General features: G+C 40.8%; 1 protein-coding gene across 3 annotated transcripts in view; it reads right to left on the bottom strand.

The window, feature by feature from the left end:
* CENPE (centromere protein E) overlaps positions 1–24,838 on the bottom strand; it is an 80,292-nt gene that overhangs the window by 51,937 nt on the left and 3,517 nt on the right. For 2 of the 3 annotated variants that reach the window (XM_075543973.1, XM_075543974.1), the window contains exons 3-18: positions 20,561–20,650; positions 20,327–20,445; positions 19,572–19,691; positions 16,739–16,820; positions 16,512–16,579; positions 16,362–16,427; positions 13,336–13,387; positions 12,222–12,309; positions 11,712–11,841; positions 10,521–10,640; positions 9,430–9,588; positions 5,933–6,077; positions 5,208–5,296; positions 3,872–4,039; positions 1,643–1,717; positions 1,316–1,435 (exon numbers count right to left, since the gene is read on the bottom strand). In XM_075543973.1, the coding sequence (XP_075400088.1) occupies positions 1,316–1,435; positions 1,643–1,717; positions 3,872–4,039; positions 5,208–5,296; positions 5,933–6,077; positions 9,430–9,588; positions 10,521–10,640; positions 11,712–11,841; positions 12,222–12,309; positions 13,336–13,387; positions 16,362–16,427; positions 16,512–16,579; positions 16,739–16,820; positions 19,572–19,691; positions 20,327–20,445; positions 20,561–20,650 (1,691 nt within the window). The remainder of the gene's footprint in view (positions 1–1,315; positions 1,436–1,642; positions 1,718–3,871; positions 4,040–5,207; positions 5,297–5,932; positions 6,078–9,429; positions 9,589–10,520; positions 10,641–11,711; positions 11,842–12,221; positions 12,310–13,335; positions 13,388–16,361; positions 16,428–16,511; positions 16,580–16,738; positions 16,821–19,571; positions 19,692–20,326; positions 20,446–20,560; positions 20,651–24,838) is intronic. The other variant, XM_075543975.1, reaches the window with a different exon arrangement.

Raw genomic sequence — 24,838 nt, 5'->3', positions numbered from 1 at the left:
TGAAAAAATATTTGAAAAGACAAAAATTCTTTGCATAATTGATTTTTAATATGACTTGGTCCCTAACTTCACTATATGCTCTCAGAGAACAGTAACACGAGCTCGATGACAGTTGCCTCGTCTGTAAAATGGCGATGATCCTAACAGGCCCTTTCTTAGAGGGCTGTGGACAGGTTGGAGGAAAGTACTTTAAAGTGGCCTGGAACACAGTGGGCCAAGAATCAGCATTTGGTATCATGATGTGGCATGCTGTAACAATGAGATGTAGTCAATTCATATGACCCTTGTAACATAATTCCTTATGTGCTGTTACAATCCTTGACGTTTTATGCCTGCGGCTGTGGCCCTATTTTAGAGGGTGTTTTGTTATAGGACCGGGGCCCCAGTTGTGTAGTAGTTGTGCGCTGGGCTACAAACCATTAAGTCCCATATTTGCCACTCTAGCAGGGAGCGACGAAACTCTCAGAAACCTACAGGGGAGTTCTAGCCTGCCCTATAGGGTCTCTGGCATTCGGTGGCAGAATGCGTTTCTTTGTTACAGGATTAAGGTGGGGCCAAGTTCTGACTTTAGTGGAAGAGTGTGAACAAGCCCTACCTTTTGTTCCCGGGGGGGGGGGGCATCTATTAAACTATATTACTACAGATTGTGCCTCAAGACACCATCCTTCCTTTCCTTGAGGGTATGGTGAGAATGACAACAAAAATCACAACTCCATCAAAGCCATTCCTTGGAGTATAAAAGCCACCCGGGACACAGAGAGACATAACAAGACCTGGGTGTACTGGAAAAGCACACCCAAGGTCTGTCTGCAGTGGTAGAAGCTGCCAAGACCAGAAACTGTGGCATGGGCACTCAGAGGAACAGCGCAAAGACTACGTATGGGGTACCTTCTCCTCATCTGGCCCGAGACTATGGGGCTTTGAGACAGAGCAACAGGTGGACTGGCTGCTTGGCCCATGTAAGGCGGAGAAGCCATGGCACCCTGTGGCTGAGAAGCTGCTCAAAGAGAGACTTGGCTGTTGGCTGAGCAGAGGTGTGGCTATGGACCACTGACTGCATCCTCACCTTCCTGAATAACCCCCCTTAGTTGTTGGCATTGCCTATGTGGTCACTGCAATGGATCAGCACACCCAGCCCAGATGTAGAGTGTGTGCGAGGGGCAGTTCGGGTAGCTGTGACTAGGTGAAGAAAGAAGGACCATGGAGGCAGGCCTGAGTCCTGCCTCGTGGAGTGGCCATAAGGAACTCAGTCAGAGGAGGTCAGATGGTCCACCCACACGCTGTCTACTGCAAACAAAAGAAAGCTGATCTTTACCGCCGAGCACGACAAGTCCGTTTTTATGCTTTGTGACTTCTGTGAGTCTATATATTTCTGTAGCTTTTGAATCTGGTCTTCTTTTTCTCTAAGCAGCTCCACTTTTGAACTTAGCTCATGCTGAAAGATTCAAAGGAAAGAAACATAATTTAGGTTGCTAATTTGAACTCTAAAGGAATAAAAAGGCGCTTACATTTAATTAAGATATATAAAGCTATTAATATTTTAAAAACAATTTTCTAAGGTTACGTTCCATTACATAGGATCAATGTTATTTTTTAGCTCTAGAGTTACTCATTGATAGAGACACCAATAATAAATGCTCACCTCAAGATCTTGATTATATACTTCTGAATGCTTAACTAAATTCTTTAAGTTGGAAATTTCATGAATTAGTTGCATCTGTAAGAGCATGTGAATAGGCAACAGAGCAAACCAATAGTTAATAAAGCAAAAAAAAAAATGCAATCATTCACTGCCTCAGAGTCACCCAACCCAGTTAGAAGGGGCTGAGAGATCAATTGCTCCAAGTTATCACCAAAAGAGCACCGTACTATATGTATTACAATACAAAGTAAAAAAGAAAACATGCAAACAATAATAAATCTCACCACAATCCCAATAGAGTATGCCACCTGTTAATAAAGTTGCGAAAACAGCAATAGCAAAATTAGTTTAAACCAGTGTATGGAGATACTAAAAGGGCTATAAAAATTTTAAAGATGTTTTAATACAATTGTTCTAGTTACGTGTAATGTAGAGATTTATTCCTCCTCTAACTTTTTCCTTTTTCATCTCATCCATCACCCACCTGGCTCTAGCCTGACATTTCAGGGAGTTGGATTTGGAATGTAGTTCATATTTAAGGCAGAGGGCAGCTCAGGCTATGGCAAATGCACCACTGAGTCAGGATCGACACAACGGCAGTGAGTCGGAAGAGGAAATCGTGACAGATTTTCTTGAAAGACACGAGAACTACCACAGAGCTGACTTAAGCGTTCAGCACATGAAAAGGTGCATCGGTGAGAGACAGGGGAGGGGACTTTTCTTGGACTTTCTCTTGGTGAACAGCAAGCTGGCCCTACAAGAACTCTGCGGGATAATCTTTCCCACTCCACAGCCTGCTCTTGCCCATGCAGATTTCTTTTTGTTTCCCACACTCAGAGACCACTTAAAAGGAATACAGTTTGAATTCCTTGAGGACAACAAAACTGCCGTTTTGATGTGGAATTAATGAAAGGGGGCAGAAATTTCCCAGGAAGTTAGAAGGAAACACCACCTCCAGAATATAAATGCAGATGGAGGCGGTTTTGAGAAACAGTGGCTCCCCATTTTGCTATTTCACTTAATAAGGGTTCTATGATGATCTTATAGTACTACCAAATGGATCCTGTCAAACTGTCTTCAAACAGAAAACCTGCTGTGATATTCAAATAATATATTCCATGGCAGTAGTTTGCAATCTTTTTGCCTGCAAACTCAAATCAGTAAACTTAATTTTTTATAAGTGAATAAATTGATGATATAAAGAAAAATAATACAGAATTAATGCTTAGCTTTACTGATTGTAAGTGCACTGTTCTTCTCAGGGCATTTTGCTAATATGTATATCTTAAAGTGAGTGAAATGAGGCCCTGCAATGCTATGAAGTAACTTTAATCGGTCGGCATGGAAATAACAGCCCCAGCACAGGTCCTTTACCCCTTTTAAAAGGCAAGGGTGACGGTGAGGCAACAGACAATGATACTGAGAAAAGGAACATGTCCCATTGGGTTATCCATACAGAAATCTGCCACGTAGCTGCTAGTTAAGCGAATTGATCACACCAAAACACTGGTTCTCGTTTGAGGATGAGGTAGGGCATTTCATAGATCACTTTACAGGTCTCTTAAAGCGATATATTAGAGAAGTAAATCTTTTTTAAGAAAAATAATCTTATTGGGGGCTCTTACAGATAGTACAACAATCCAAAAATCAATTAAATCAAGCAAACTTGTATATATATTACCATCATTTTCAAAACATCATCTTTCTAGTTGAGTGCTTATTTTCAGCTCCTCTTTAGAAAAATATTCTGCAATAAAAATTCTGCAAAATCAGTTTCTCCATCTATTCTAGTAATGTCTTATTTATGACTACACTCCCAAAAAACACAATTAATGTGTAGCACGCTTATATAAAATATCCAGCTAGATATTAAAATTCATATTGGTCTTAGTTGAAAATGACTATGTTGTAGGCATCATTTCTGGTATGCTCAATTAAATATTGATAAGATATAAATATAAGGAAACCATTTCCTGAACACAAATCCATTTAATAGGCAGATTCACTAAGGTTTTCCAAGATGCTTTTGATTTCTTCTCATTTAGCATAACATGTGAAACAAATATCATAAGACTATTTTAAAAATTAATGTAATACTTAATACAGCCTATATTTTACACACATGAGAAAGGGTCACCACAATCTAGAGGATGAGTGTGGTGCTGACAATGCGCACATGACTTTCTTCTCCGAGTGCGGCTTTAGCCTAGCTTCACATTCCCCTCTCACCTCTTGATCGTTTTTAGTTTTCTTTTCAAGAGCTTCAAATTCATCCAAGTCATTCTTTTCTTTTAATCTCAATTCTATTTCTTCATTTTCTCTTTTTAGTTGTTCATAGTCTAATATCAGACTATCATAGTTAGCACGAAGTAAGTTCAACTCACTTTCCAAGGTTTCCTGTTATAAACAAAACAGGTTTTCAAATCAGAAGGAATTCAAATAATATATTTTTTATTCCAATAACCTTAATCTGGGAATAATCATATAAGTGATTTAATGTTCAATCGTTTGATGGTTTAGGCCAGTCTCTTCTCTAACTTTCTAATGATCTATTTTAATAAAACAGTAAATGAAGAGCTAACATTTTGGTAATGAGCAAAATTAGAATAAAAAAATCATGTAAACAAATGCTATGCCTGGGAAAGTTCAATTGGACAGGCAGCCTAATATTATATCCCCATGGAGTACCAATCGTCAAGGTCCCACCTGCAGGTTAGTGGATTCCGTAAAAAAGCCAATAATTTAATTTCACACCAGCCCGCCTTGTTTTATTTCTCAGATGTTTCTGAATTAAGGAACGGGAATAAAAGTGCCCCTTACTGATGTCTAAAACTGAAAATGGCTATTATGTTTTGCCACAGTCAAAGAGTCTGTTTTTACTTTCCATATTATGAGAAAGGCAAACCTGGGTTAAAACAAGACTGAAAACACTAACACGAGGGATTTAAAACAACAAAGACTGTACAGGGCATGCCTTAACATCAGGCATCTAGAATTGGTCTCAGGGACAAAAAGCTATTAGTCTGTAATACTTTATCAAGAGTGTTAGGAAGAATAACCGAATTGTACTATGTTTTTCTAAAATGACAATGAAATGTTAATACATGAATTATAAATCTAAACATATTAAAGCAGTCTTTCTCAAAGTAGCCTTTATTTCCTCAACAGTTTGGATAAGACCACATATATTTTGCCTTAGTTTCCAGTGTTATTTCTCCCTAATGTATCATTCTTCCACTGTATGATCAAGAATTTCGAAGCTTTAAAGTAGCTTTTCAGTCCTCTGGGACTGCCCCAGTGCGCACATATTTTAAGAACATCCTAGAACAGAACACTACTAGCTGCTGTGAAAGGACGCTAAGCACAGCTTTTCCTCCTGACATACGTACGCCGGCTCTCAGAGAGGCTCGCCTCCCTCTGGATGCCTCACTGATCAGCTACGTGCGTACAGGTTAGAGACGCTGGAACTACAGCCAGAATGGCTTCTGAAACAACTGTGAACTCTAATAACAAGTGAATTTGAAACAGTACAAGGATAAAGTTCTATAAACCAGACTTAAGTTACCGGACTTAGAAGCTTTGTTGCTGGATTCCACTCTATTTCAGTGACAGTATCAAGGGTGCTACTGAAAACATCAGCCTCTGAACAGAGAGCTATAATTAGGAGAAAGAGACATGTAACTACAAAAACGCAATCAAAATAGTTTTCTAAAGTTAAATTGCTAAACATTTTCTGATCAGAGGAAATAACAAGTTCAAATTAGCTTATATGTGCTCAGAATATGAATGTCAAAATTAATAATAGACATAATCATTATATTATAGTGTGAATAACTACTATCACTGGTTGAAATTAGTAATACAGGATTCTTAATATAGCTTAGGTAAAAGGGACAAAAAAAATTTAGCATTTACTTACCTGATCACTATAAGTAAATTCTAAGCTGCCCCTAGCTGACAGATTAGAATATTACAAGACAAAATTTTGAAAAAGATTCCTGTGTAAATGCCACCACTTCAGAACAGCAAAGTTTAAGGTGGATGCTTTTTGGATTCTAATTTAATTGGATAATGGTTAAAACAACAAAAAGTTTTATTATGTTCCAACTACAACATGTTCTTAAAAGATTCAGAAATAATAGGGAATTTTCTGAGTATTTACTTAAAAAATTATATATTTTAACCATTATCTCCATTGTAATCATCTCTAAACCATCACTAATTGAGTGATAAATGGTCTTATTGGGATGCTTTATAGTTCCCAGCAGTTCCACTTGAAAAAACACTCACATTCGTCTATTTCTCCTAGTAGAGTCACCCCAGCTTTGTTTGCTTTTGTTGTTACATTCGTTATATTAAATTCATTTACGTAGTTTGAGTCCTTCATTTTGTTGATTTTGCCAAGGCACCACGTAACTCTTCGCCTTTTTTTAGCCTACAGAAAAAATAAAAAGTATCCCATAATTTGTTCTGGGTCTTAAGATGCTTGGTACCTGATCCCATTGACACCTCGTGATCACACAGGCTGGTGTGCTTCTTCCGTGTGGGCTTTGTTGCTTCTCAGGTAGATGGCTGCTTGTTTATCTTCAAGCCTTTAAGAGCCCAGATATTTATCTTTCCATATCCAGGCACCATCAGCTTTCTTTGTCACATTTGCTTATGAACCCACTTTGTCTTCGGCGATCATGTTGGGAAGGTGAGCATCACAGAATGATGGATTAATAGAACAAAGTGTTTTTGTGTCAAGGGAGTATTTGACTTGAGTCATGGCCCAATGATCATCTGCCCAAGGTGAATGGGGGCGGGGAGGTAGGGGGCATGGAGCTGAGACCTAATGCCTATCTGTAGACAATTGGCCATCCCCCTACAGAGGAGTCACGGGGAAGAAATGAGTCAGTCAGGGTGTAGTATAGCACCGATGAAACACACAACTTTCCTCCAGTTCTTTGCTGCTTCCTTCCCCCACTATCATGACCCCAATTCTACCTTACAAATCAGCTTAGACCAGAACATGCACATTGCTACAGATGAAAGCCCGCAACACAAGGAATCCAGGATAAATCCCCCAGGGCCAATAATGAGAGCAGCGATATCAGGAGGATTAGGGGAGGGGTGGGGGGTAGTAAGGGGAAATCGATTACAAGGATCAACATATAACCCCCTCAAGGGGACAAACAATAGAACAGTGCGTGAGAGCAACGGAGGACGAGGGAAGATATGAAAATAATAATCTATAACTTATCAAGGGTTCATGAGGGAGGGTAGGGGAAGAAATGGGGAGCTGATATCAGGGGCTCAAGTAGGAAGAGAATGCTTTGAAAGTGAGGATGGCAACATATGTGTAAATGTACTTGACACATTGGATGAATGTGTATGGATTGGGCTAAGGGCTATCAGAGCCCCCAATAAAAGTATTTAATAAAAAAAAATCTCAAAGAATTTGGTCTTAAGCATAGTAAAACAAAGAAACTAGTCTCTATTATTAAAGACCAGTGAGTTGGTAATATTGTTAAGCTTAGGAGTCCCTCCCTGCCATAAAGTCGGTGCCGATTCATAGCAATCATATAGGACAGGGTCGATAGTTCCCCTTTTCTACAAGAGGTGAGAGCTTTCCCTTGCACCCGAGTGGTTTCAAACAGCTGACCTTCTGGTTGGCAGTGCAACACATAGCCACTACATCACCTGGGTAGCACAAATGGCTAAGTGTTCAACTACTAGCTAATAGGTTGGCAGTTTAAACATGCTGAGAAGTACCTCAGAAGACATGTATGACTATCTACTTCCAAAAGGTCAGTTTTGGAGATATTGTACTCTACATACATGGGGTTGCCATGAAGAGTAACCGAGTTACCTAATATCACCACCATAACAATCTAAGGGTACAATCCTTAAACTTTAAAATTAATGCTTAACCCCATGATAAGTCTGATGAAACTACTATTTAAATTTTATTTTTTTAATGTGAAAGATTGACTTATCATGTGTTATACTGAAGGGGAAGCTGCTGCTGTTACCACCATACCTACAATAGGATCTTTGGGTACCCAGCCCTAACAGAGAAGAATCAAGAAGACAGCGGCATAGGTGGCCCATCTGCATTTACTTTAGCAAGTTAAATCTTTCTCAGGGACCCTCCCATTGGCAATTATGCTCATGGAAAAGCTCCGGCCTCCATCAGTGCTCTGGATGTTATTCCGTCCTTTCTCTGGGGAGCTTTCTCCTGCGATTCCCTGGCGTCTCCTCTGTCATCTCCACTGGCTCTCTTCTCTCACCTTGTAGAGAACACCTCCATCTCCTTTCTTCTCATACTATGAACCGAGCTGCCCCATTAAGCATTCTGACTTCCTAATTTCTTTTTCCTCTGTCTACTTAAGAGTTAGGGGTTTTCCAGATTTTACAACCGTCATTCTTTCTTGTTCCTTTACTGCAGTGATTCTCAACCTCCTAATGCCATGGCCCTTTAATACAGTTCCTCAAGTTGTGGTAATGCCCCAACCATAAAATTATTTTTGTTGCTACTTCATAACTGTAATTTGGCTACTGTTATGAATTGGGTGATCCCTGTGAAAGGGCCGTTCGACTCCCAAAGGGGTCGCGTTCCACAGGTTGAAAACCGCTGCTTTACTGTGTACAGGTAATAATATCACGTGCAATATTTGTTAACAGTCCTCTAAGGCACGCAGTATTATGATGCCATTGTCACAGATGAGTTGAGCTGGATGTCCAAAAATTTTGGAGAAGCTGTGCAAGACCATACAACCAACTGGTGACCATTCTACACTCTTCCTCCTCTCAAAATGAGCTGTCCTCAGAACACATTTCATGATTCCACATCTGTGTGCTGTTCTGTGTGAAATGGTGAAATGACCAGCCCTTCCCTTAGTCTGTTCAGCAAAAGCCCACTCACCGACATCAAACCAATTCTGACTCAGAGTCCAGTTATATAAATCCTCATGTCTAATATGAAAACTTCACTTAGCTCAACTCCACCTTAGCCATCAACTCCCAAAGCCACACTTGAAACGTCTTGTTATCTGAAAGTCATGAGCAGACCTCCGACTCATTTGCTACCCTGCCAGTACCTTTAGTCAGTTAATGCTGCTAGAGATATTTAACTCAGTGGAGACTTCCAGTCCCTTCTTGGTTCTCATCTATTGCACAGATAACCACTTGACTCACCCTTTTGGGTCAATATTATCAACTTATTTGACTACTCATTCTGACCCTCACATTTACCCCACACATTATATACTGCCCCTGAAATTTCCAGAGCCACACAACCATGAAGATTGGCTGCCAGCATTAATCTGGTTCCCAAGGCTGCCTGGCAATACTCTTCTCCCCCTTGTCAGCTTTCTTTTGCATTCTCTGAAGAGTACACGATTTAATTAAACCCTCCATAGCTCTGTAAAGTTCTCCCTCTATCACCCTCTGCTACTTCAGCAGGAAAACTCACCCGTATTACAAAGAAGCACGAGCCTCAGAGTAAAAGGGCAGTGCTCGCACTGAGGCCTCTTCTTTCCTCTGCTGTTTTTGTTACCGATAAAGAGGCGTTTCTCTTCCTGTCTCAATGTGCTCAGTATGTTCCCCCCCCCACTGCCCCCCCTCAGCCCTCTGTCCTGCGGCTCTCAACCTGCTCCCCGGCCTCAACGTAAGTTGCTTTTGTAAAATGTTCTGGGCTTCCTAAATATACTTTTGACTCTAATGATTAGAAACATAATTGCAATATTTATTGCAATACCCATTCTCTGAATGCCAAGCTTAAATTGCTACCTTTAAAATGTTACCTTTAATTCCTGTTGGGAGCTGAGGGAGGAAGAGGTCACTAGCATTTGAGTCAAATTTTGAATTTTCTCAATCTGTACTTTTTGAAGTAAGTCTTTTTCTTCCAAAAGTTGTGCCAGTTGGTCTTTTTCCATTGCCTGGGCTCTGGTCTCTAAAGAAACCTGTGGATTATAATTTTTTAATGATGTTAATGATATTGGGGTTGAGAATGATAATTTTATTGAAATAAAATAAACCTGCCTCCAAAGTACCAAGGTGCAGCGACAGTAATAATTTCTCAGACATATACTAAAGTAAAATAGATATTCCTCTATGTCACTATTCTATGTCCACGTGGAAGACTGTCAGAATTGCGGAAGCGATTCTAACGGCGATCGACTCTCTGGCCGCCACTGCGTCCACTCCGACTCACAGCAAACCTGCATTAGGATGTGGCAGAAGTGCCCCGATGGGTTTCTGGGACCGCAACTCTTCACAGACGGAGAAAGCACCATCTTGCTTCTGTGGAGTCGATGGTGGTTTCAAACTGCTGACCTTGTGGTTAGCAGCCAGAGCACCCAATACACCACCCTGTGGATGCTCTTGAGACTAAGAACATGCAAGTTGCAGACAAGTCTTGAAAGCAGACATTGAATACCTACACAAGTAGAAATGCTCTTTTAAGATTACCTTTTGATAAGTGATTTTTAAAGATAGCTCTAAAAGGTTTCTTTTTTTAAACAAAATATAGGTCCACATTGGTGCAATTACAATGACAGGCGATTATGCTGTATTACACAGTCATTTTAGTTAGAAGTTATTTCTATTAGAAATATTTTCTGAAAATATCTGCATTTGTCTCTTGAAATGAAAATCAAAGAGTAAAATAACTTTAAGAGCACACACAAAAGAAAAAAAAAAAGAGCACACACATTTGGTTCAATGTAAATTAACCACATCCAAATTCCAATGTAAATGCATCCTTTAATCAGAATTAATTTATTCTTTGATGAAAACAATAATTCAGATATCTATAAATCAAAAGTCTGACCATCTTGCAGACCTCATTTCTAAACCTGTCCTTATCTCACTGAAATACACAGTTCATGCATACCTCCTCTAATTGCTTTTTAAGATCCATTATTTCTTTTCTGTATCTTTTCAAGAGAGCTTCATCGCTTGATACCTCATTAACAAAAGGAGTATTCTTCATGTACTTAGCTGTGCTGGCAAACTGGGAAAATAAACAAGAGTATTAAGTGTTCAAAATAACACAAAACCAAATACATTCCAGAACGTTACTTCTTGCCCAAAATACTTTTGTCTTCCACTGAACTATATTCTACTTTTGTATTCAACTTTTAAGTCAGCCATTAAACAGTTGATTAGTCCAAGGCAATCAGACTGAAGGACAGGCCTTATCTTCCTTTGAAGACTCGGTGAAGCCAGGGACTCATTTTCTGTCTGTGCATCTCGCACAGGACCAGAGTCAAGGCTGACGAGGCGGAATGTCCCCAAGAGTAGGAGTACCAGTAGTGACTTGAGTACTCAGGGTACACAGAGGTGATCATTAAACACCACTGAGGTCATGGGTGAGAGGCCACTTTACTGGCATTAAAAAATAAACAGAAAATGCAAGTCTTAGGCTCAGAACCTCTGGCAGGGAACAGTTAACAAGAACATAAGGATTATTTTGTTGTACACAGACATGTATTTTCAGTCATTTATTTGTGGCAAGTAATCTAATATTTAAGTTACGGTAGTGATATAAAGTAACCTTTTAAAATAAACTAAGTTTAAAAAGGGAATTTTTTGGGGGGAAAAAAATGATGTGCATTCTTTTCAACTCAAGCAAGCCAACACCTGCATGTGATAAAAACCAAAAAAAAACAAGCCAAACCCACGGCCATTAATCAAGTCACACTGCCTCCTAGGGGCCCTCAAGGAGAGGGCAGACCCTCCCTGTGTTTCCAAGACTGCGACTCTTCCCGGGAGCAGAGCCCGTCTTTCTCCCGAGCAGCAGCGCCTCTGGGTTTGAAAGTGCAGATGGATCGTTAGCAGCCCAACTCAAAACCACAAACCCACCACGGCTTGTTATAAACAAACAAGCGTACACTGTGACAGTGAAATATGAATGACTGGAGATTGAAAAAATGCTGTTCAGCGGTAATATATCAATTTTATTATAATAGGCCTGCTGCCAATTTCAAGAAACAACATAGCAAAACTAAGCCTAATTTTACTAAGTATTTTCTCCTTCCTAAAGCTGATCATCCTCATAAAGACGAGATACAGATCTCCTCACCTGCAGAGTGCTGAGAGTCTCGTCAAAGGACACTGGAGTAATGGTGCAGATAATACGGGTTTTCGCATTTCCTCCCAAGGAATTCTGGAGAATTCGTGTTAATTTGCTATCTCGATAATTTATGAAGCCACTTTATGAAAAATTGGATTGAGAAGGGGTTAAGAAAAGAACATAAAAGTGGTTGATTTTTAATTCACATCATTAAAGTTAATCACAGTTTAAGACAATTAATGCTCTACAAGTTACCTGAGGCAGAACAAATCAACAGACCAAAAATGTTTAAAATAGAGAGTAAATTCAGTAGGCCACAGTAAGCGGTATAAGAAGCTATGCACGGTCACAGAGTCACAAACAATTTAGGATCAATGTAACGATGTTATGGAAGAAATCAGTAGGTGGAGTGCCACTGAAAATCACATAACAAAATTTTGGAAAAAATGTTCATAATGAGAAAATTAAATTAAAAAAACTTAAGCATTACCAGATAAGTGTTGAATGGGATAAACTTACCCAACTTGTCCATCACTAAGTTTCTTGATCACTTGTCCCAAAATAAATAAGCTTCGATTTATGTTACAGCCTTCCTTGAGTCGCACACCTAAATTAAATAATAAAACTAAAATGGACTTCTGTGCTAGATGATGAACATGTTTATCATATTTATGAGAAAAATCAGACACTGAAAGATGCTAAAATCTGTTTTGGCTATGGCCTGGGCCTACCATCAATGCCACTTGCAGGAGGCACTCCCTCCCTACTCCTTTCATTTATTAAGTGGATCAGATGACTATCACTCAACAGAAATGGCAAAAATAACTATAAAAAGACTGACAAGGAGGAAGAAAATCTGGTTACTAAAATAGCCTAGTCCATAAATTCAAATCATTTCCCCAAAACTTTAAGATATAGGCAACCATGTCCTATTAACCAAATTAGTATCTATTTTATAATCACAATGGTCTCCCAGGGGTCAAAATCAGAATTTAAAAAAAGAAAGTCTAGAAAAGCTCCCTGACTTTTCTCCCCATTTACCCAGCTCTCCTTCCACCACCAGGAAATCCCAATCACCAGTGTGCTGATTCTTATATGGATTTCCACAACACAGAGCAACGGGTATGCACACTGCCCCTTCCGGTTCTTATGGCGTTCCGATGGCACAGTATTTGGCGTGTGGGTGTTCACCGAAAGGTTGGTGATTGGAACCCTCCAGCCACTGCTGGAATAAGCTGCTCCCAGGAAGAGGACAGCCTTGGAAATCCCACGAGGCAGGTCCCTCCTGTCATATTTGGCCACTTTGAGTCGGAATCAATCAATGGCAGTGAGTTTTAGGTTTTCCTTTTTGATACAAATAGTAACATTCTATACACACCTCTCTGGTAATTTGCCTGGGAAAATTTCCCTTATCAAAAACATACTTGTACGACCACAGTAATTCCATACTTTCAGTTTCCTAAATTGTTTCTATAATAGCTAAAAGTAAATAATTAGCCAGAGACCTTGGTTTTCGTGAAGAATTTTCACCAAAAAAATCATTATTATTTTCAGTTTGTAAAATGCAGCCCTTTTTATCCTGTAAAAGAGCATGTTGACAGTAAGACCAACACATTTCACAAGTTGTCATTACCTTCAGCTCCAGTTTGAGCAGCTCTTTCACTCCCAGCAAGATCAACCAAATTCTGTAAGACAGATGATGAAAGGAACCTTAAATGATAAAATGTGAACTTCTACAACATTTTGATACATGGGATATTTGAATATATGATCTGTGTCCTTGTTGCTCATCTCACAGTTCAGCCTCTTGCTTTATTCTGAGGCTCAAAAGAGAGTTTCTTCTTTGCTGTGTAGCTATCCTACACAAAGCCCACAAATTACACTCTGCTTCCCTACATACAGTGCAGCCCAGGCCTTAGCTTACTGAGGGTCCCCTTAGCACCCAATCCCACACCCCACCAGCCCCCTTCCAGCTCGCTAGTTAAACAATCTGTATTAAAGTTAGCACAATGTATTCATTTGTCTTTTTCCCCCCTCTTCAAATTATCTCTTAATTTCCCTAAACTCACCTCACACAGAGGTGAGAACACTGAATTTATCTCTCTCTTTTTCAAACTTTTATTGTGAACAAAGTACAGGTTTTCAGGGTAGATTATCAGTTTTGTATTCAATAATACACACACACACACACACACACACACACACACACATTTCCCCCCAACTCATCGCAACCCTTTAATGTATGTACTATCACTGAAGCCATGTCTTCCCTGTTTTGTTTCTATTTCTCCTCCCCCAATCCTCTGAACTTACAGCTTAAGTGCTCATCCTTTGATTTTAAATGGCTATGATTCTATCGTGGGAGTGATTTCACTTCCAAACCAGATGGGTGACCTAGAGTCATAGTCCTGGGGGTCCCACAGTCTGAAACTGGCCAGTAAGTCTTGTAGCTGTTAAGATTTGGGGTATTGTTCTACATTTTTCTCAGAGGCCTCAATATCTGGTTCAGTACTGTAACCCAAGCACCTAACACAGTGTCTGGTTCATGTCAGGCAGCGACTTTTTTCAATAATTCTTTGTCTATGCATTTGAAAAGGCCACAGAAATGGGGGGGGCAGTGACATAAAGATCAAGGAAAGGTGAGTGCTGGATAAAGAAGAGTCAGTAACAAAGTTAAAATGAGGGTGGTGTGCTCAGATCAGAGAAGAGGCAGTGGGGCAGGGGAGGTAGAGTGGATAGTGAGATAAATGAGAGAAATAAGGAGCAGTTGAATTATGCAGAGCAAGAATTCTGGATTTTTTTTTTCCTTCTCTAAATGCAACAGAAATGCACTGGAAAGTTTTAAGCAAAGGCATAACCTGACTTCAGTTCCTAAGGACCAACTGTCAGCCCTGAATGGAGAAAGGGGTGACAAGGTCAATGTGACAGTATGGAGCCCAGTCAGGGCCTGGTGTAAGAAACCACGTAAAAGAGATGGTGGTAGCGTGGGCTGCAGTGGTAGTCGAAAATGTCATCTTTAATCCCAGAGAACAGCATTGTGCCCAAAGGATGGTAAACACTCAGCAAATACTCAGAATGCATTGAAATAAACTCAGAGCTTTATGGAGAATTTCAAATATAGGCAGGAAACTAGGTATTACTGTTTTATAGGCCTATCCCAGATATTCTTTCTTGGAAACACGCAATGGATACTAATCTTTCTGTGTCGTAGCCACAGTGGACCACCTAGACACACAATAAAAGGGCAAGTGGTGATGAATGAGATCAAGAATTTGTGTTCAAAGAAACTAGAGACCCAGTCGACCTAAGAAGAATCGATTGGTTAACAGTAGCCAGATGCTGTGTAGGAAAGTTAAGATGACGGAAACAGTGCTTGGGTATATAAGCAGCCAGGGTTTTAGGCTGGAGAGGGCAGACCAGGGTCACAGGAACCAGTTTCCAAAAAACTGATATAGTAATTGAATTGAGAATGTAAATGAGAAGGACATAATAGAATAAATAAGAAATGGAAACTGACTAGACAAAGAAAGCAGATGAGCAAAAACTGACTTAGATTAGCAGCCTGGGGGACCAGAATAACGCTGGTATTATCTCAGAGTGACTCATCAGGGTAGAAACAAATGAGCTTGATTTTAGATGCCACGCAGTTTTGGGTTAACAGTGGAGAATGTAAGTATGATAACCATTAGGCAGAAAGGAATTAGGGAGTCTAGAGAAAATAAATATCTGGTATTCACCAACATAAAAATGATGGTAGAATGTGTGACAGCAGGAACTTGAAGTAAGAAGGGACAGAGGACACCCAATGCTTTCCCTTGGCGGGTGAGAGAGTAGAAGCCACAGAGAGGGACAGGGAAGGAGCAGAGCTGAGAGAACCTGGATATTACCATACCTCAAATTTCGAAAGCTTCCAAATCACATTGATACTCATGAAGAACTCAGGCCCCCAAACTGGAGAGCAGGAATGGTAAAGGGTAGGAAGTAAGCATGGAGTTAGAGCAAGGACAGCAGGGCAGCAGAAGGGAAGAGTGTGTGATGGGGGCAGGGGGGAATGAAAAAATAAAGGAAATGGGGAAGGTTTATATACACGGAAAATAGAGATGCTTGCATAATGCTTACATTCTACAACTATTAAATACAAATTATATACAATGTGTTTGGGCTACAAAGACAAATATTACTCTTTCCTTACAGGATATGTATAGTCTAAAATATTGTATTTATGGTATAAAGCGTATTTTATTTGTATATGAGAATTCTAATAACCTTATTTAATTTTCCCTCCCCCATCTATATTTTTGTTGACTGCACAATCCCCTAACTCACTTCTTCAATGCATGTACAGGAAAACAAAACGAAATGAAGCATACAACTTCATTACCAGTTTTAAAAGCATCAGTTATAAAGTCCGTATGCCTGAGTTTTAACAGGCAGTTGCTATAGCAAAATCAGGGAGAAGGATCTGCTGACTTCTCCCCACACTCTCAACATGATACCCCGACAAGCCTTCTCAAGCTATGGGTTTATCAACGGCCCCCGCACGCTCACCCACCCCCGACCCAGCTCGGCCCACAGTTTTTATTAAACTGGTTATCTAACAGTGGAATTCAACTGTGTTTTGGCCCATACGGCTCCTTATCATGTTACATCAGTACTCACCAAATGGGACACCTTGACAGATCCTTCACAATTAGCAGGCTCACCCTTCTCTCTACTCTCTAAAATCTAAACAGAAAACACAACTTGTAGAAAAATTAGCACATTCTTCATTGGAAGAGACCGAATAGAGGGACAGAGAAAATTACCAACCATTCTAAAGATAGTATGAGAACGGCTGCTTCTTTGATTCATCTTTGTTATTCCATAATGTCTGTTCTCTGCAAAAATTAGTCACACATCAGCTTTACATATTAAAATCCAATAAAAAAACATCAACTTATTTTAGCTTAAAAGGAAAGGTAAGATTTGAAGCTTAAACTATGAATGAGCTGGGTTTTTTTAGCTCATATGTTAAAGAATACAGCAGGGTGACTTACTTTCCCCCTTGGTGATCCACTTCAATGCCATTTCTGATGTGTAAACGACTTCTTCTGTGAGATCAGACACGTAGACATTCCTCTGAACAGATTGAATTACAGGACGATGAGAAACAGACTTTCAGAAGAAAGGCACATCCGACATAGAACGTACTTATGGAAGTTATCAGTGGAAAATGCACTAAACAAACCCAGACCCACTGCCGCTGAGTCAACATTGACTCAAACACTACACAGGATTTTGAAGACTGGACATCTGTACAGGCCCGGACAGCCTCATCTGTCTCGACAGGTTCAGCTGGTAGACTTAAACTGCTGACCTTTTGGTTAGCAGCCAAATGCTTACACCACAGCACCACCAGGACTCCTGAGTAAAACATGGATACTATCTATCTGTAGGAAAACCAACCATCAATCAAACTTCCTTTTTAAAATATCCTAAAGCATACCAGGTTCCTCCATACCTGACACTTTAATCTTCCTGTTTTGTAGCAGTTAAGTCAAAATATTATATCTGTATTTAAAAATATATACATATTGCTTTTAAGGTGCATTTCTACAAACACCTTTAAAAAAACCTGCAAAGGGGGCCAGACCAAATCCCGGGACATATATGGTACCCAACTAAAAAGGAGGGGGGAAAAGGAAAAAAAATAAAAATGAAATGGGTAGTGAAGGCACAAAGCACTAACCCACCCAAGGGAGGGTAGTGTTTATATCTCCACAGGGAAAGAGGGACCAGACTTCAACCCAGGGCTCCAAGATGTGAATGTAACAAGCTGGCGTGGAGTAGGGAACCAGTGAAGAGGTCTGAGGGGCTGGCCCCAATCCCAATTACGTGGACACCTGCCCCTCCCCCCAAAAGAATTTATTTCAGAGGACAGCACTGAATCTGCAGCTCCGGGAAATGGGACATGGCTGGTCAGAACACACAGGAGCAAATGACAGGGGAGAAAGAGAGTGGAGCACATCCTGGCTCACCAAGCCTTGAGGACAATATTCCCGCACAGAGCAGCCAATCCACAGAGAAGACCACGTGGTCGGCCCCACTGTGAGACACGACATCCCTCACTGACCCATGGCCCTGTGGGGGACAGCACTGGAGACACAATGTGGGAAATGCACCTGATCTGATCCCACCACACTGAGGCAAAACACTTTGGGCGTGGAACAGAACAGCAGGGAACAGAGCAACAAGTCCCCAGGGAATATCAAAAATAGACTTTGGGGCAAGTGCTTGGCACCTCAACAGACTCGACTGGAAAACACTCCTAAAGGCCAACAAACAGTCACTGAACTAACTATAAGCTTTTCTTTCTTGTTGTTGTGTTTCATTTTGTGCTTTTTTGGTCATTGGCTTGTTGTTGTTTTGTTTTATTTTGATGCTTGATTTTGCTCTGTCTTGTTTTTGTGCATGTTACTATCGCCGCAGGTCTGTCTAAATAAGACAGGCTGGATGAATAATCTGGAGGAGAAAATAATGGGACTGACAATTCTGGGGGGACATGGGAGAGGGGGAGGTGGGAGAAAAGGAAGTGGTGCTAACAAACCCAGGGACAAAGGAACAACAAGTGATCTAAATCGGTGGTGAGGAGGCCTGATACAACATGATCAAGGGTAATGTAACTGAGAGGAATTACTGAAACCCTAATGAAGGCTGAACATGATGGTGAGACAAGAGGAAAGTAAAAGGAAATAGAGGAAAGATCTGAAAGACAAAGGGCATTTATAGAGGTCTAAAGAGAGGCGTGCACATATGTAAATATATTTATATATGAGCATGTGGAGTGGATCTATGTGCATATATTATAGGTTTAGTGTTAAGGTAGCAGATGGACATTGGGCCTCCACTCAATGCAAGAATACTTTGTTCTATTAAACTGGCATTCCATGATGCTCACCTTCCCAACATAATCACTGAAGACAAAGTGGGTGCATAAGCAAATGTGATCAAGAAAGCTGATGGTGCCCGGTTATTGAAAGATATAGCATCTGGGATCTTAAAGTCTTGCAGGTAAACAAGCGGCCATCTAGCTCAGAAGCAACAAAGTCCACATGGAAGAAGCAAACCAGCCTGTGCGATCACCAGGTGTCGAAGGGATCAGGTTCAGGCACCATCAGATCAAAAAATCTTATCATAGTGAATGAGGTAGGGAATGCAGGGTAGAGACCCAAAGCCCATTTGTAGGCGACTGGACATCCGCTAACAGAAGGGTCTTGGGGAGCAGATGAGCCAGTCAGGGTGCAATGTAGCAACGATGAAAAATACAACTTTCCTCTAGTTCCTAAATGCTTCCTCCTGCCCTCCCGCCCCAGTAACTATCATGATCCCAATTCTACCTTGAAGTCTAACTAGACCAGAGCATGTACACTGCGGACGCTCCCTTCAGGACCAGTGGTGTGAGTGGCGATACTTGGAGAGGGTAAACGGAGGGTGGGTTGGAAGGGGGGAAATGACTACAAGGATCTACATATGACCTCCTCCCTGGGGAACAGACAACAGAAGGGTAGGTGAAGGGAGATGTTGGACAGGGCAAGATATGACAAAATAATAATTTATGGATTATCAAGGTTTCATCAGGGAGGGGGGAGCGGGGAGGGAGGGGAAATAATGAGGAGCTGACGCCAGGGGCTTAAGTGGAGAGCGGATGTTTTGAGAATGAGGGCAAGGAATGTACAAATGTGCTTTACACAATGGATGTATGTATGAATCGTGATAAGAGTTGTATGAGCCCCTAATAATGATTAAAAAAAAAAGCAAACTGCAAAACTACACAATCAGGAGACATGTTAATAATCTTAAAAAATCAGCTATATTAACTCTATTACTCACATTGAAGTCTTCTCGAATTACTAAAGGTTTCATTTTTCGAGTGTCACAGAGTAAATCTGTAATGGTTTCATTGTATATTTCCATGTATGAAACACGTAAGAGAAATTCTCTATCGGGGAACTAGAAGAAAAAGAAGTATGTAAAAATAAAATGTTCTATTCATTTATTAAAACGTTATAATACCAAATGGCTCAGGTGCTGGTTTTAAAAAGTACAGAAGGATCTTATCTTTGTTAGGCAAAGAGAAAACCACAAAGTTCAAAACATGAAGCACAACAAAATAAGAGCATTGTTTCAGAAATAATGAAAACCATACTATAGTATGCGAAAATAGAGAATTAGGAAAGAATCCAGTCTAACTCCGTAAGCTCAAAATAACAGATGCTCCTTTACCGAAGAAGCGAATTTGAAATCAACCCTTTAACTAATTAAGTTGCCGGTTCTGCCCTTCTGCCTTCCCTTTATCTGCACCACTTCATGGTCATGTTACTGCTCCTTCACAATCTCTGGTAGCTAGACACGTCATTCTGGCAAGACGTTCTTGTTCCCTAATGTGCATGCTTCTTTGGCAGGAGGGAACAAAACTACTTAAAGCTCTGTCCAGTAAGTTTGTGAGAAAAAGAATCCATGCCATCTACGCCTGTCATTTCTTCCCATGGATAAACCGTTTATCATTATAAGAGAAAAATACTAGGATTACTATGCAATTTCAATCTTTACTGATAATGAAGTAGAAATCTGACTTAGTGATTTACCTCCTTAATTTTTTTGAAAATGTCATGAATTGCTCTGGGTATTACTCCCAGGTAATCTGGTGAACCCATCATAGTGTATGTCTTTCCTGAAGCTGTCTGCCCATAGGCAAATACCGTACCTGCAAAAAAATACAAACACACACAGATTAGACAGGAACAGCATGTAAAATGGTCACTATTTGTTGAGCAGGCCCATAAAACTAAATGTTTTTGTAGCATGCAGTAAATACAAACCATTGTAGCCTTGTATGGCAGATTCTATGATTGGAACTGCTATTTCTTCATACACATTTTTTGTAGTTTCCTTGCTATGAAATACCCGATCTAAGAAACAAAATGAAAATAAAATAGAGCTTAAACCAAACCAATAAATTGCATTTTAATTTTCAACTAGTAGTTACTTCAAGAAAACTGTGAGAATATGGTATGATAACAAAGGGCTCCCAGTAACACAGTGGGTGGTGTTGGTTGCTAACTGAAAGGGTGCATAAGCAAATGTAGTGAAGAAAGCTGATGGTGCCCGGCTATCAAAAGATATAGTATCTGGGGTCTTAAAGGCTTGAAGATAAACTAGCGGTCATCTAGCTCAGAAGCAACAAAGCCCACATGGAAGAAGCACACCAGCCTGTGTGGTCATCAGGTGTTAATAGGATCAGGTATCAGGCACTAAAGACCCAGAACTAAAAATCATATCATTGTCAATGAGGGGAAATTGGGAGTGGAGACCCAAAGCCCAGCTGTAGGCAACTGGACATCCCCTTATGGAAGGGTCGCAGGGAGTAGACAAGCCAGTCAGGGTGCAGCATAGTACCGATGAAACATACAACTTTCTTCTAGTTTTCTAATGCTTCCTCCCTCACACCATCATGATCCCAATTCTACCTTACAAATCAGGCTAGACCAGAGCATGTACACCGGTACAGATCAGAGCCGGAAACGCAGGGAATCCAGGACAGATAAACCCCTCAGGACCAATAATGAGAGTAGTAATGCCAGGAAGGGAAGGGGAAGGTGGGTCCCTCCCTGAGAGACGGACAGAAAAGTAAGTGAACTGAGACATTGGACAGTGTAAGACATGAAAAAATAATAATAATTTATAAATTATCAAGGGTTCATGAGGGGGAAGGAGTGGGGGGATGAGGAGCTGATGATACCAAGGGCTCAATTAGAAAGAAAATGTTCTGAGAATATTGACAGCAACAAAAATACAAATGTGCTTGACACAATGGATGGATGTATGGACTGTGATAAGAGTTGTACAAGCCCCCAATAAAATGTTAAAAAAAACCCAAAGTAAATGTCTAGAAAAGAATGATGACAGCATATATATATATATATATATATACACAAATATGCTTGATTCATTTCATGTATGGATTGTTAGAAGAGTTATAAGAGCCTCCAATAAAATGGCAAGCTAAGGTTAAGGTTGCACTTGCACTGATGAATGACAGTCTGGGTGGGATCTGGTTCTCTGCCATTGATTGCGCACTCTTTCAGTGGTGGCTTCACGTAGAATAGCGTGCAAAATATGCACATTTGTTTCAGGAAGGTAATAGACTTGCAGTGAAAAATTCTGTGATCGCAGAATGGAGTATACGCATGAGGACCAAACACTGGCTAGTGAACAGAGCCGTGTGGGGAACCAAAGTGTTCTCGGAAGCTGCTTACAGAAACAAACTCACTGCTATGGAACTGTCCACAGTACAACTGTCCTATGGAGTTTCCCGGTCTGTGAGCCTGACACAAGCAGACTAGTACATCGCGCTTACATCTCACTTCTGACTGTCAAGCAGCTTCCGAGCTTGTTTTTAGGTGCCGTCAAGTTGGTTCCAACTCACTGTGACCTTATGTTCCACAGAACGAAACAGTGCCAGGTCCTGCACTATTAAGCGTGAACTCATTTTTGCAGCCACTGTGTCAATCCATATCCTTGATGGTCTCCATCTTTTTCACTGACCCTCTGTTGGGGGAGGTCAGATGCTTACAGACATCCTCCCTGAAGGCCATCGCTGCCACAAGGTGGGCCAGCTCCCTGCTGCTAGGGACTATGGATGACTGCCTCTTTCGACCATTACCTTGGCTCCTGTAGGTGAAGTTCATACCCTACTGATAATGGTCTCTCTCAGTTGATAATGGTCTCTATCAGTTGAGCCAAAGGGGCTCTGTGACATCCAAAGTCAGGCTGCCATCCTGTATCTAGGATCTTCCCAGCTTGCCACATGTATACCCTCAATCCCTCCTTTTCCTATTGTGTGGATACCCCTAGATCACCCCCTCCCATTACTGTATTACCAATAGCACAACCCCTTCCTATGACGTATGTCTTCCCCTGTAATTAGGGGGCTTGCATGTCCCCAAAGAATACAAAAGGCTTGGTTAGCATGAAAGATTCTCTCGCTCTCTCCACGTGGACCACCAAGAGGGGCTGAGGTGAGCATGCTACCATGAAATGTGTCTGACTCCATTTATTTCAATATTTCTCTTCTATCTCTCATGCTCTTGATGACTTTAATATAATATTTATATAACTCAACTGTACAATTGTGCTTACTGAAGCCATGGGTAGTGGTGGGGGTCTGCCCCCCCCCTCAACTCATACCACAAATGGCGTCCATCTCGGGCAATATGAGTTATATCCTATGTAACAATTGTACAGCCCCACCGGAATGTAAAGTGAATCGGAAAATTGTGTGAAGTGAGGATCCAGTGTGGGGACTGGAAGATAAGTAGTAGAAATAGTGAATGATTGAATGAGTACTTCAAAGAGAACAATGGGGCAAGGTAAAAGTAAACCTGAACCTTACCGTACTATGCTTATCTACTTACTGAAAAGGCAGGGTGTAAAAGTAACAAAGAAAAAGATACAATGTTTTCTAAAAGTAAAAAGTTATAATCCATGGTCCCCAGAGGAAGGAATTTTTGGTCTAGAGACCTGGAGGAGGTCATTGTCAACTTAAAGGAAGTGCACAGAGATGGGGAGAGTATCCCGGTGGAGACATGGTCTCAGTGGGTTCAAGTTAAGATGGTTTCAAAACTTCTGCAGGGGGAAGAGAATGAGGATTATCAGTCTAGTCTAGTGAGAAGTCTTGTGTGAGGTATTCAAATTTAGAAAAGAAGCTAAGTGTCTGAGAATGAGTATGAATTAGGCGATGAAACGTTAGGAAAAACTGAAAAAGCAGGGATTGATTTGTTAAGCAAGGCCTAGGATTCTAAATGAAACCTCACGCCCAAAGCCATATAGGCATATAGCCCTCGGGGACTGCAGCCTCAGAAGGTATAAAGCTTAGAGGAAGGGAATTCCAAGATCCAAAGCGAGCCTATTAAACAATCCCTAGAAGCCCCCTTGCTTTCAAAGGCAGGGAAAATGAGAGACAAGACCAGCAGAGTAGTGGGAAGCCGCTAAGATAACCAAACTGAAATCAGGTGAGAAGCAGTCAGAATGGGTTTCAGGCAGATGAGAAGATTTTAGACAGAGCTGAAAAAACTAAGCCTGAGTCAGAAGGGGACATAGTAAAAGCATCTGCTTCCCTGCTGGAATTTAGTGTCAGAAAGACCAGAGATTGTCAAACAAGCAAGCAAGCAAACCAGTGCTGGAGTGAGAGAGATTAGCTCCAAAGAAATGCAATGTAACATATATATGAGGATGGGGAAATAGATCTAATTGTCTACATTTATAGGTTTAATATTAAGGTGGCAGAAGGACCTTGGGCCTCTACTCAATCACTCCCTCAATGCATGAATACTTTCTTTTATTAAATTGGCACTCTATGATGCTCACTCTCCCGACACAACTGCTGAAGCCAAAGTGGGTGAACAAGTAAATGTGGTGAAGAAAGCTGATGGTGCCCGGCTATCAAAAGAGATAGTGACTGGGGTCTTAAAGGCTTGAAAATAAACAAGCGGCCATCTAGCTCAGAAGCAACAAAGCCCACATGGAAGAACACACCAGCCTGAGTGAGCGAGTGATCCCAAAGGGATCAGTTACCAGGCATCAAAGAACAAAAAATCATCATATCATTGGCTGCACACCTCCAAGATAGGATCGCTGAAGACAAATGGGTGCATAAACAAATGTGGCAAAGAAAGCTGATGGTACCTGGCTATCAAAAGAGACAGTGTCTGGGGTCCTAAAGGCTTGAAGGTGAACAAGCAGCCATCTAGCTCAGAAGCAAAAAAGCCCACATGGAAGAAGCACACCAGCCAGTGCGATCACGAGGTGCCAAAGGGACTAGGTATAAGGCATCATGCAAAAAAAAAGAATATGTGTGTGTGTGTATATATATATATATATATATATATATATATATATATATATATATATATATATATATATATCACACTGAATGAAGGGGGAAGTGCAGAGTGGAGACCCAAGGCCCAAGTGTCGGCCACTGGAGATCCCCTCATAGAGGGGTTTAGGAGAGGAGATGGGTCAGTCAGGGTGCAAGGTAGTACCGACAAAGAGCACAGCTTTCCCCCAGATCCTGGATGCTTCCTCCCCCCAACTAC

Source organism: Tenrec ecaudatus, chromosome 3, assembly GCF_050624435.1.
Source record: "Tenrec ecaudatus isolate mTenEca1 chromosome 3, mTenEca1.hap1, whole genome shotgun sequence".
NCBI lineage: Eukaryota > Metazoa > Chordata > Mammalia > Afrosoricida > Tenrecidae > Tenrec > Tenrec ecaudatus.
Note: the sequence above shows the minus strand (reverse complement) of the source record. Positions and strands in the feature narration are given on the sequence as shown.